The 13,351-nt window shown below is 39.1% G+C and overlaps 1 protein-coding gene across 3 annotated transcripts; it reads left to right on the top strand.

Annotated features, from left to right (window-relative positions):
• Window positions 1-2,076: 2,076 nt before the first annotated feature.
• On the top strand, window positions 2,077-12,031 carry LOC118209568 (CD209 antigen-like protein C). 3 transcript variants are annotated; one of them, XM_035385008.1, is made up of 7 exons: window positions 2,077-2,245; window positions 7,102-7,164; window positions 7,731-7,871; window positions 9,332-9,499; window positions 9,719-9,870; window positions 10,353-10,459; window positions 11,661-12,031. In XM_035385008.1, exons 1-7 carry the CDS (start codon window positions 2,206-2,208, stop codon window positions 11,827-11,829), a joined length of 840 nt encoding a protein of 279 aa, XP_035240899.1. In that variant the 5' UTR covers window positions 2,077-2,205; the 3' UTR covers window positions 11,830-12,031. The 3 variants fall into 3 exon arrangements, with proteins under 3 accessions (XP_035240899.1, XP_035240900.1, XP_035240898.1); XM_035385009.1 differs by lacking the exon at window positions 7,102-7,164; XM_035385007.1 differs by lacking the exon at window positions 2,077-2,245 and having other exon boundaries at window positions 3,982-7,164.
• The last annotated feature ends 1,320 nt before the right edge of the window (window positions 12,032-13,351 follow it).

Below are 13,351 nucleotides of genomic sequence, written 5' to 3'. Positions count from 1 at the left end.
TTGTTACTGTATTATTTGCATTGTATCTTATATCATTGGAAAGCCTGTTCATCACGCGTTGCTGTGGGATGGCATTCCATTCCTCAACCAGGATTTGTCGCAGGTCAGCCAACGTGGTTGCGTTGGTCACTCTAGCACGTACAGCACGCCCGAGCTGATCCCACAAGTGTTCAGCTGGGTTAAGGTCTGGGCTGTTGGCAGGCCATTCCATTCAACCACGTTGGCTGACCTGCGACGAATCCTGGGTGAGGAATGGAATGCCATCCCACAGCAACGCGTGACCAGGCTGGTGACCAGCATGAGGAGGAGGTGCCAGGCTGTTGTGGCTGCGTATGGTTCTTCCACTCATTACTGAGGCTCCTGACTGTTTGTTCAATGAATAAAGCGTAAAATTACCAATATGTCTTATTTGTTCCTTGTTACTGATAGAGAGTTCAATCATCCAATCCCCCAAACAACTCAAAACAATAGAGTCAATACCAACACGAGAATACACTGTTTGACATTGGCAGGGAAATTTGGCACATTTCACTTGGGGCCCCACCCACATAATCAGCTGTGCTGCTCATCCCACAAATGCATGATCCTTACAAATGGGGTATGAACAGGCTTTCCAATGATATAAGGTACATTGCTAATAATACAGTAACAACAGAGATATGATCGACCAAACACAAATTTCCAAATTATTTTTGAGGAGTTAATATAGTGCCACATGGTGTCGCAACACCAGACCATGCTTGAGTAGCTAGAATTTAAACGATAGAGCATGTCTAATTTAAGCAGGCATATCTCATGCCCAATTTGAGAGATGCAGAAGTGAAAATGCATGCATCTCCTGGTGTGAAGGGCATGGAAGAAATTATTAAGTTTTGGTGAATATACAACGTGTTGGTGGAAATATATTCTCTATTGAGGGCCACTTTCTTGTTATTCTCATGTAATGAAATCATATTCTCCTTGAAATAAAAAATCATAATTACTAAGGGGGCGGCACGGTAGTGCAGTGGGTAGCACTGTTGCCTCACAGCAAAAAGGTTGTGGGTTCGAATCTCAGCTTGGGGCCTTTCTGTGTGGAGTTTGCATGTTCTCCCCGTGTCCGCGTGGGTTTCCTCCGGGTACTCCAGTTTCCTCCCACAGTCCAAAGACATGCTGGTAGGCTGATTGGAGACCCTAAATTGCCCATAGGTATGAGTGTGTGAGTGAATGGTGTATGTGCCATGTGATAGATTGTCCAGGGTGTATTCCTGCCTCTCCCCCAATGTGCGCTGGGATAGGCTCCAGCCCCCCCCCCCGCGACCCTGCTCAGGATAAGCGGGTATAGATAATGGATGGATAATTACTAAGGGATTTAGTGAGTAATTGGAGTCCAGACATACCAACACACTGCCAGAATGTTATTCACATTGCATGAAGTTCTATAGTAATAATGTATTATATATTATATTACAGGCATTTGGCAGATGCTCTTATCCAGAGCGACGTACAACAAAGTGTATAACCATAACCTGGAACAAGTACGACGAAACCCCTAGAGAGAAGTACCGGTCCAAGTGCAGGGAACAACCACATAGTTCAACTTGGATCCTGAAGGTTAAACTGATTAACACTAAAAACGAGAACGGCAATAATGCAGTCTATGGAAAAAATACAAGCAGTAGTTAAGACAGTTAATGCACCTAAGTCACCTACAAAACAGCTGCCTAGTTACAACCCTAAGCTTACAGTCATTTACAGGGGGGTAGGGAGGGATGGGGAGAGGTGCAGCCTGAAGAGGTGAGTCTTCAGTCATCGTTTGAAATGGGTCAGTGTCTCAGCTGTTCTGACCTCCACAGGGAGGTCATTCCACCATCGTGGGGCCAGAACAGACAGGAGACGTGTTCTGGAAGTGCAGGTGCGAAGAGGGAGAGGTGCTAGGCGTCCTGAGGTAGCAGAACGGAGGGATCTGGCTGGCATGTAGGGTTTGAATATCTTGTGGAGGTATGCTGGGGCTGATCCTTTGACTGCCTGGTATGCTAATACCAATGTTTTAAATTTGATGCAAATGTAGCAGATGCATTCTGAAGCTTATCTGGAAGGAAGGAAGTGTACACCCACACAGAAATCACACGTGTTCAGTGTGAGATCAAGCCATTTTAGTCGCAATTTCCACGGTTTTGTTTTTGGCTTGGTTTGTCAGTTTTGTTATTTGCTCTATTCATTCCTATGTCAGCAAACATATCAAACTCGGCACATGGCACTTCAGGTGAGTACCTCCAATTTGTGAAAGTTTATGTTCTGCAAATCTCAAGTTAATTTTAACATCAAGCATGCTGGAATTGAAGATTTTATACATGTATAATTTATTAATTCCGTACAGACCTATTATACAGGGTCAACCAACCGTTTTGTATATATTTAGATTAAATTAATTTATGGTTGATTCATTAAAATTTACTCATAACATTCAAGGCCAGGTCTGGTCTAGCACCGACATACATTTCAGATCTACTCTCCCCCTATGAGCAAACCCATGGCCTGAGATCCTCAGGCAAAGCACAGTTGGTCATTCCAAAGTCTAGGTTAAAAACAAAAGGAGACCGGGCATTTGCGATTAGAGCTCCTATACTTTGGAACGCCCTGCCCGAGGAGATCAGGCTCGCTGAGTCGGTGCCTCGTTTTAAATCTCTTCTTAAAACACATTTTTACAAAGTTGCTTTTAATGTTTTAGCCTCTTAATACCTTTTCTACTCTTATTTTTATATTTTTTAACATCCTGTTATTTACTATACACTTTTAACCTTGTATCTGTATCTGTTCCTCTGTTTGGCCCTCTTTCATGCTGCTCCTATTTTCATGTTAATTTATTCATATACTTTTAATGTGTTCCTTAAGCTGTCGTCTACATCTTGTATTATTTTATTTCTTTTATGTGTGTGAAGGACTTCGTAACTTTGTTTTGAAAAGTGCTATACAAATAAAGTTTATTATTATAATTATTATTATTATTATTATTATTATGATGATGACAATCTGCGTTACCTTCTTGATTAAAAAATCAAAAACAAATAACGGAAACTAATCCATGTGCTGTTGCAGTGAATAGGAAATCCACTAAATTCTGGCAGGTTTCTTTAATACAAAAATATGAATAATTTTAAAATAAACTGTCATAGAATTAATAATTTGTTCTTATGTTGAGATTATTCATAAAACAGTTTAGTCACAAAGGGCCTAATTATTTCCCACAATTTGTTTCATACAAATTATGCTACATACATACTTGACAAAAATTATTCGGTCTTGACGGTATCGCATGTTTTTTTTTCACAGAAACTGTTGTGCTAGTCTAGTGACATTAGATACTTTAATATACCATATAATTTAAATACTTATTTATACTATAGGGCGCGCTATCACAATCCTAGAAGTTAGCTCAGTCTTGCTTTTTCCTATTGAGAAATATTGCTAGAGTAAGATCATTTCTGCCTTTCCAAGATTTTGATAAAATTATTAATGCTTTTGTTTCATCAAATTTTGGCTTTAGGCTATTCTAAGCTAATGCAATGCCTTGTTTACATGCCTCAGACTATAGAATAGCCTTCCCCAAAGCCACTGTCAGAATCAGTTTAACTTTTTAAAAAGCATCTAAAATCTAATTTCTATTTCCTATAGCATTGTGTCCCTATAGCATACTGTGTTTTTGTTTTATGTAATTTATGAAGTGTATATTGTTTTATGTTTTCCTTTTTGCTTTTATCTCTTTTTCTCATGTTTTTATTACATTTTAACATTGAAAAGCCCTTTGTAACTGTATGTTTTGAAGTTCTATTTAACTAAAGGTTAACTTGATTAATTACTTACCAAATTAACAGGATCATTGTACAGTATCATTGTACCTATGCAATACATTACTACTATACCTCTATTATATACATTACTGCAGCAGGGGGGAAGGAGTGGGGGGGGGGGGGGGGGAGGGTCTGTCGAGCTGGGGGGTGAACTGTTGGATTCTGTAAAAAAAAGTCGAATATAAAAAAATATAAATATAGCAACCCAGTTATCTTTATATGACGTTAAATACTGATAAGGCTTCTTGAGGGTCTGCAGTTTGTTTATTATGGCAGTAGGGCAGTCTTCTCCGGCTCACTACTCATTTGCCAAATATTATTTGGATTAAGATCTATCCTATCTCTTTGATGCGATTCGCTCAGAAGTCAGCACCAAGTTTCTCAATTAGACACACAAATACCTGCAGCAAGTGAGAGTTCTCTTAACACTAGATAGGCCAGAGTGACACCATCACGCTTCGGAGACTTTTAATATAATTAAAATTACTATTAAAATGTCCTCCTCCTTTCACGACTTTCCAAAATATTTGAGCTTAAACTGTCTGGTTTTTTAAAATTCGAAAACATTGACTCAGCCAAGACATACAGGCAGTTTGTGCCATTTTCTTCAAAACCCCCGACAATAGACAACAAGTGCTTTTACCCAGGTGCGAACGTGTCGCCGTCTAGTCCAGCACGCTGTTCAGCAACTGAATAACCAGCAGTTTGATACGAGTTTCCCAATCAAGCGCTATCAAAACTTAGTTCGCACATATAATCACACAAAATTCATTCACTGCAATCCTCTAATAAAGCCTTAAGGGTGTGGATAAACAATTGTGGATGCTGTAGTTATAGCAATGATAGGCTTAGGACTCCACAGTGATAATGCCACCAACATATTTTCAGGTTTTTTCTGAAACTGAAACTTTAAATAAACTGAATAGAGCGGCTACATGAGAACTGCGTAACCGATTTGTGTGCGTGCGGTCCCAGCAAACTGCCAAAGCTGTGCTTTGTCTGTGGAATTGATAAGAGGAGAACGACGGTGCGCTATTAAGTGAACTCAAAGGAGAAGGGAGGGAGGAATGTGCTAAATTCGTTACTTAAAAAAACGCAGTTTCTTTAACTACTTTCCATTCCATTTCCATTTTCTGTTTTGTCATGTACATTTTAGGGCTTTTCTCTGTGTTTCTAGCCGATACAACACAACCGCTATAATTTATAAATAAAAACATTTACATTTTTTGACTTTTTATTTCAGACTCGTCTAAAAAGAGGTCCATAGCAGGTTTAGCAACTCAAATCGATTGAGTTGTGTCCTTTATTTCAAGAAAATAGTTTTGCAATATATGATTCTATAATCTTTATCAAATTAGGTCGTTACAGGGTATATACATTGATGCTGTAATGCTGGATATGTCTGACGCCAATGCCAGCTCATGTGCATGGGTGCGCAAGTCACACCTGTTCAATGTGAGAAAGCCATTTTAATGTTCGCAATTTCCACGGTTTTGTTTTTGGCTTGGTTTGTCAGTTTTGTTATGTGCTCCATTAATTCTTATGTCAGCAAGCATATCAAACCCGGCATATGGCACTTTCAGGTGAGTACCTCCAATTTGTGAAAGTTTACGTTCTGCTACTCTCAAGTTAATTTTAACATCAAGCATGCTGGAATTAAATATACATTTTATACATGTGTAAGCTAATTTATTAATTTCGTACAGACCTATTATACAGGGTCAGCCAATCATTTTGTATATATTTAGATTAAATTAATTTATGGTTGATTCATTAGCTCAAAGTCAGGGTTGTGGGGCTGATTACATCACTGTGGTAAAAACTGCAATGTAATTCTGGTCAGATTATTGTACTCATTCAATTTTACTAGTGTTTTCACCCATGTAATTTTGTGTTTTAGGATTAAGAAATACAATCGACAATCTGCGTAACCTACTTGATTAAAAAATCAAAAATAAATAACGGAAACTAACCATGTGCACTAAACCATGTGCTGTTGCAGTGAATAGGAAATCCACTCAATTCTGGCAGGTTTCTTTAATATAAAAATATGAATAATTATAAAAGAACAAATTATTAATTCTGACAGTTCATGTTGAGATTATTCATAAAGGTTTATTCACAAAGAGCCTAATTATTTCCCATAATTTGTTTCATACAAATTATGCTACATACTTGACAAATTATTCGATCTTGGCGGTATCACATGCCCTTTCCCCCCAGAGACTGTTGTGCTAGTCTAGTGACATTAGATACTTTAATATACTATATAATTTAAATACTTATTTATACCATGCAGCATGCTATCACAAGACTGTTAGTGCAGTCTTGCTTTTTCCTTTGAGAAATATTACTAGGGTAAGATCATTTCTGCCTTTCCAAGATTTTGATAGAATTATTTGTTTCATCAAATTTTGGCTTTAGGCTATTGCAATGCCTTGTTTACATCCCTCAGACTATAGAACAGCATTCCCCAAATGTTATGGCCGAAAAAACAAAAAAAAAACAAAAAAAAAACATTTGGCTCAACCTTGTGACCAGCAACATATAAAGAGGACGCCACACCTGAGGATTAGTTTCAAAGCAAAAAGACTTTATTTACAAACAATTGCCATTAATTAACCAAAAATGAGCGTCTGGAGGCCTGGCCAAACAACAAAAAAATGGGGAAGTCTGGGCCAACCACTCAATGGGCCGTCGAACCCAGAACTCCCCCCCCATGAACTAGCAAAAACATTGCATAACTAAACTAAGAAATAAAGCCGCGAAAACTGACTTACCAGACCTCCATCCGCAAAAGTAAATAAACACAAAGTAAGGAGCAAAAGAAACAAAACACTAAGATGGTCAGGAAGGCTGTTTCATCTGGGAGAGAGGGAGCTCCTCCTCCTCCAGCCTCCCTTATATAAGGGACAGGGCTACCTGCTAATCACCAGATCAGGAGCACCTGAGAGAAAGAGAGGAGAGAGAAGAACACAAAAGGAGGAGGAGCGTTTTAATAGATGGTACTTTTCAGCCTAATAATATAAGTCTGAATAACAACAGTAGCCACATGAAATGCTGTTGACATTCACAGTTTTAATTATGTAACAAGGGAAAAAAAGTGGAATATAAAAACAAAAAAAATATTGGCTATAGCAACCCAGTTATCTTTATATGACGCTAAATACTGATAAGGCTTCTTGAGGGTCTGCAGCCTGTTATACAGCTTTAGTGATGCTCCACACATTTAGTAACTTAGTTAGTAGTTACACTGCTCTTTTCCCCACAGGAGAGAATTGTATCTACAGCACAGTGGGCCAAATCCCAGTTACTCTGGGAGCTCCTCAACCAGGTACAAACACCTGCACAGTCTATGATTGTTTCCTCTGGCTAGGGCCCCCCAAAATGAACACAAATAATGAAAAATACTATGACACTTATTTTATATAAAGGGTTCCAGTTAAGAGAAAAACATAATCAGCTTAGTCAAACACACACACACACACACACACACACACATACATATACATAAAATGATACCTTTATTCTCACGTGTCTGTGCCAAAGGGACTCTACAGGTCAAATGATAGATACATTTACATTAAAGAAAAAAAAACATTAAGACGATGCTCTCCTCTGAAGCTGCTGCTTCTAACCACACCACAATTTGCAAGTCAGGTTAGCTCAGACATGAGACAGAGAAAGACTGTACATGTGTGAAACTCTCCCATCGCTGAACAACATGACGCTAATCTTGCATCATCCTGTAAAGATGCCAGTCACAGTCGCCACTGGTATGGTCCAAATTTGATATCAGACCAAGGGGCCTCTCCATGCACTTAAACAGTGCCTAACAGGAGGGGCAAGCCGTATGATGAAGACCCCATGGGTAATTTGTCTGCATCCCTGTGTGTTCAGGTCGTGGTGAGAGTTTAATTGTTTTATCCCGGACCACAGAGAAGAGTGGACAATGCTCAAATCCCAACAGATGGGCTACAATGTGGCTGGTGCTGCTGTGTGCTTTTTTATTGGCTGCCACATTAGTCCTGTGTGTCCTCTGTGAGTATCACACTACTGTGTGTATGTCTTTATTTGAAATATGGCTGAACTGTGATTTTGAAGTAAACATTTAAACTTTTTATTTGCTATGTAAAGTGTCAACCCTCAGAAGGTTCCAGCTGATGGGCAGTAATGTTAACAGGAGAAGACCAAGAAGATCAAGATGCAGTAGACACATATCTTGTGTTGTCTAGCAAGAGAAACTGTCATAAAACTGCACCACAAGTACCAGAAGAACTCAATGCCACTAGAGAGAAACTGGTTCTCCTGACTACAGTGAAATGGCAACTGGTCTGCTGGTCTAAAAGGATGTGATGATAACAAGAAAAAAGACTCCAGCGGACCAAACGCCACCAGCACTGAAGCAAAAAGATTGGCAAATACACATCCTTTTAGACCAACAGGTAGCAGCATAGTCGCTATTTCACTGTAGCCAGGGTAACTGGTTTCTCTTTAGCTGCATTGAGTTCTTCTTGCTAGAAACCGCAAGATATTTAGCTACTGGCACTTGATTTTCTGAGTCTTCTCCTGTTAGCAGTACTACCTATCAGCTGGACCATTCTGAGTGTGTACTGAACACTGCACATGGAAATCTTAAGCTAGCTTTTTTTTTTGCAATTTTCCATGGGAAATAACCTTGCCACGATATGTTTACTTCGCCCCGCACATCTAAGCCTAACACCTTCTTCCTTCCTATATTTCTTGCATATTTATTTTAGTGCCTGTTTTACTTACACAACAGGCCAATGGTATTAGGCTACCTGTGGTTTAAAAAAAACTTAAAGTAGATAAGATTTCAGTCAATTTATCTACCCCTCCACATCCTTCACATCCCCCATCTGCAAAATAATTGGATAGACTTCCAATAATTTGTTTAATTGTAATTTTTGTCAAAGGAGGCTATTTTGTCTAAGATTATTTTTAAGTTAAACTTATCTTTGTGTGTTATTGTAGGTAGAAATTGAAAAATTTGAAAAAAAGTTTATACTTTGGTTTGTTATTCAAGAACGGCACATATAATAGCTGAATTCTTCTATACCTATGTTTTTTTTTTTTTTAAACCACAGGTGGCCTAATACTTTTGGCCTGTACTGTATATGACAATATACAAACATATATAATATCTACATACTGTACCATTCTGGTTGGGAAATTAAAGAACAGTTTGTTTATGGCGTTTCTGGAAGTGCATCCTGTTTAAGCATTGGTTGTTATTGTAGTGACAAGGAAGGTTATAATAGATTTCTCCTGAATGAAAATCAGCATAATCAGCATATACAGAGAACAGGCCATTCCAACCAACATGAAAACTTTGTTACACGACTGAGCAGCCAACTAAAATGTCAAAATGTCCACACTGTTCAAATTATAATGGTAAAAATGAAATTAGTTTGTTCTGATTATCAGCAAATACTGCGATAAAGTAGTAATGTAATAATGTGTTTTCCTTCACACGCAAGACCTGAAGGTCCCAAAGTGCTCAGGGATGGAGAGAGAACTGGAGGAGCTCAGAGCCAATCACAGCAGAGGGATTCAAGTAGAAAGGGAGAAAAATAACACAGCTTCATTTGCAATGTTAGAGAAAAAGTACAAATATCTGGATCAATACTGCCCCTCCGATTCAAAAGGTGAGGTTTATTATCTTGAATATCATTTTTAAAAGAGGAAGAAATGTGTGGGTGGTTTCCTTCTTTTAAAATTATCTATTGTACATCTGTGAAAAAGAGAGATCTGAGATAGATTATGATGTCGCCTATTTGCTTATTTATATGATTTATTGTTTCAGAGGATCTTGTTCCTTGTACAGTCGGTAATTGATGGAGCCTGATGCCTGTTCTTCTTTACAGGCAGAGTGTGCAAACCCTGTCCACAGGGCTGGGAACAGTTCTACTCCAAGTGTTACTACTTCTCTTCTGAAGTGAAGAAATGGTACGAAGGTCACAGTCACTGCCATCAACAGGGTGCTGACCTGGTGATTATAGAGAGTGAACAGGAGCAGGTAAGATACTATATGAGTGAATGGACAAGGTTAAGGTTTTGGAGAGAGCTATCACAGGTATCTTCAAAATACGGACATTATTGCTCATCTTATATTTAGTTATAGAGTGATGTTGGCTCCTCTGAAGCAAACAGCCAGAAGTCTAGCAGGAGGCATTATGTACACACTATCTCAAGCTTTTGGCTAAACCTGGCGAGCTTGACTGTGGAAATGTGGGTAAAGATTAGCAAGTAAACTGGGGAAAGATATTACGTCGTATTCTGAACAGTATAAAAATGACAGATGGTTTTTCTCTTCTTTTATTAGAACTCATCTACATTCTCCATAAGCCTAGAGTGAAGTTAATTTATCAGTGTGGTGTGGTTCATGCCGTTGCTCAGTATCTCAGTGGCAGGCTGCTGGCCTGTTTGCTTCAGAGGAGCCAACATCACTCTATAACTTAGCACAGTGAGCAGTGAGAGTCATTCTGTGTCTATGTTCAGGAGTTCATCGCCAAAAGCACAAGAGAGCACCCGTACTGGATTGGACTGAGTGACTCAGAAACGGAGGGTACCTGGCTCTGGGCAGACAAAACCTCGCTGCAAAAAGGGTAGGCTTTTGTAGCTATATATGAATGATTATTTTGTGATAATTTATATCTTTCTATATCATCAATTTCCACATACAGCATTACTCTCCTAGGTTTTGTGATTTCTTACGGAATCAGAGTGACTACCTCACTCAAGTCCAAATCCTAGCAAAATTCACAAAATTCATCCATCCATGAATCCATTATCCATACCCGCTTATTCCTGGTCAGGGTCACAGAAGGTGCTGGTGTCTATCCCAGCATTACATTACATTACATTACAGGCATTTGGCAGATGCTCTTATCCAGAGCGACGTACAACAAAGTGTATAACCATAACCAGGAACAAGTATGACGAAAACCCTAGAGAGAAGTACCGGTCCAAGTGCAGGGAACAACCGCATAGTTCAACTTGGACCCTGAAGGTTAAACTGTTTAACACTAACACAAACGAGAACAGCAACAACACAGTCTATGCAAAAATACATGCAGTAGTTAAGACAGGTGCATTAACTAAGTCACCTACGAAACAGCTATCTAGTTACAACCCTAAGCTTACAGTCATTTAAGAGATTACAGGGAAGTAGGGAGGGATGGGGAGAGGTGCAGCCTGAAGAGGTGAGTTTTCAGTCGTCGCTTGAAGTGGGTCAGTGTATCAGCTGTTCTGACCTCCATGGGGAGATCATTCCACCATCGTGGGGCCAGAACAGACAGGAGACGTGTTCGGGAAGCGCAGGTGTGAAGAGGGGGAGGTGCCAGGCGTCCTGAGGTAGCAGAACGGAGGGATCTGGCTGGCATGTAGGGTTTGAATATCTTGTGGAGGTATGCTGGGGCTGATCCCTTGACTGCCTGGTATGCTAGGACCAATGTTTTAAATTTGATGCGTTTTAAAGCATGCATTGGCTGAGAGGCAGGAATACACCCTGGACAGTTCACTGGTATATTGCAGGGCCACAAAATTCATAAAAAAATAAAATATAAAAATGAAATTTGCAGGTCTCTCGGTATTACATGTTTTAATATGTTTTGCCAAATGTATTTTTTTTATATCAGACAATGGAAAACAATTGTAATATTCTCCAAACATAACAACAAAACAATAATAGAAGTCATAATTATAATTGAAGCCTTCAGTGTCATGAAGTGCTGCAACACGGGCAGCCATAGATAGAGAATGTGAAGGAGTCACTGTAGTCATTGAGTGTCGCTGCTTCTCTTACAGATACTGGAAGAGTGGAGAACCGGATGACCATTACCGGACAGAGAACAAAACCCAGGGAAAAATAAAAGCAGACTGTGTAGTAACTGTACCTGATGAGAACACATGGGAAGATACCCGCTGCTTTTCTGAGTATAGGTTTATCTGTGAGACTGACGCTCTTTTGTTCTAAACAGTCTGTCATGATGGATGATGTGATTACCATTAATTTGTATTTGGAAAGTATGTGACCATGGCAAATAGTGAAGCTTGGCTCTGTTCAATTTAATTTCTTTAATTGCTTGATGGAGTAATTTAGAGGACAATCACTTTTTCACATGGGAGATATGGGTGTTTGATAACTTTTTAATGAAATAAATTGTTTACTTAGTTTCCCTTTGTGTAATATTACTTTTGTCTGAAGATCTTAAGCCATTCAGTGTGACAAAAATGCAATTATGAGGAAATCAGGAAAGGGACACATACTTTTTCACAGCACTGTAAATAATTTTTGAAATATAAAAGAGACATAACCGGCATTAGGGTGAGTTCTTGTTTGAAGTCCTGGTCTTGTCTTTTCACAACATTTTTACACAAAAAGCAACTGTTAACCAACAAAATGAGTAAGAAGGTTGTAGGGATTTACTTCAAAAACAAAATATGATTTTGAGGGTTTTGTGCTGGCTAACATTTTTTTTACAGTATACTAGCTGGCTGACTTCATTACCCAAGACTCCTCACTATTCTATACATGTACAGACTGAGATTAAGAGCTGTAAATATAATAGAATTGCGTGCAAACTTTTCATTTTCTGACTATTATTGGAATGTGCAATTATTACCTTCAGATTTCACCTATTTGCAATAAGGGCTTAACCAGGTTAGAAATGCAATGACCAGACAGCATCATGGAGAAGTGGAAACAGGTGCCCTGTGTGGATTTTTTCAGCCGTGACACTCACTTCAGCGTGGAGAGCTTCACGTGTTCTCAGCATGAAAGCGAAAATCACTGATCTCTGATTCACATGATTCTCTTTTCTTTATGTACTGGCTACTGATTCTGAAAAGCAGTAAAATGTAACTACACAAACGTTTATGCATTTTACTTTGCTTACCCTTTTGAGTCTGCGGTGAGACTCGTTGACATGTTTACTGTGGTCTTTAAATGAAACTCAGCCTGGTGAGAAGAACTGCAGGCTAAGAACTGCAAAATTGTAACTGAACAGGAAATGTTGTGGTTGTAGATAAGGGAGTGTTGCTTTTCACATGCCGTTTGACTCTTATGAAGGATCTTGTTCGCTTGAGTGAGGCCCATTTATCAGTGGGGTATGGCTCATGATCCAGAGTGTGTAGGTGTGGACTGTGTGTCTCAGCTCTCAGCAAGGGTGACTCAGAAACAGAGGAGACCCGACTCTGGGTTAATGTACTGTAGCTCCGCTCCAGAGGGGTAGGAAATCTAACAGACACATTACAGTGGATAAATATACATTCAGAGGAGAATATTGAGAGTATGGAGCAAACAGAAAACTTGGCAAGAAACCACATCAACCACAATTGTATATGAATCTCCACAATATTTATCCGTTTCTGCACTTAATTTTGCCCTCTTACCTGTACATCTATTAATTACACATGTTAACCTTCGACTGTCCAGTAGTCAGTATGGTGGGAGTGGTCTGAACACCATGTAATCCAATATAATCACTGACTAGACC

Source organism: Anguilla anguilla, chromosome 12 (assembly GCF_013347855.1).
Source record: "Anguilla anguilla isolate fAngAng1 chromosome 12, fAngAng1.pri, whole genome shotgun sequence".
Lineage (NCBI taxonomy): Eukaryota > Metazoa > Chordata > Actinopteri > Anguilliformes > Anguillidae > Anguilla > Anguilla anguilla.
Note: the sequence above shows the minus strand (reverse complement) of the source record. Positions and strands in the feature narration are given on the sequence as shown.

What these genes read in the sequence shown, in the direction of transcription:
- LOC118209568 (XM_035385007.1), top strand. Translation starts at nt 7,047, where the DNA reads ATGCTCCACACATTTAGTAACTTAGTTAGTAGTTACACTGCTCTTTTC. An exon ending in ATTAGTCCTGTGTGTCCTCT is followed by an intron (nt 7,872 to 9,331) that starts GTGAGTATCACA and finishes TTCACACGCAAG; the next exon opens with ACCTGAAGGTCCCAAAGTGC. An exon ending in AAAACCTCGCTGCAAAAAGG is followed by an intron (nt 10,460 to 11,660) that starts GTAGGCTTTTGT and finishes CTTCTCTTACAG; the next exon opens with ATACTGGAAGAGTGGAGAAC.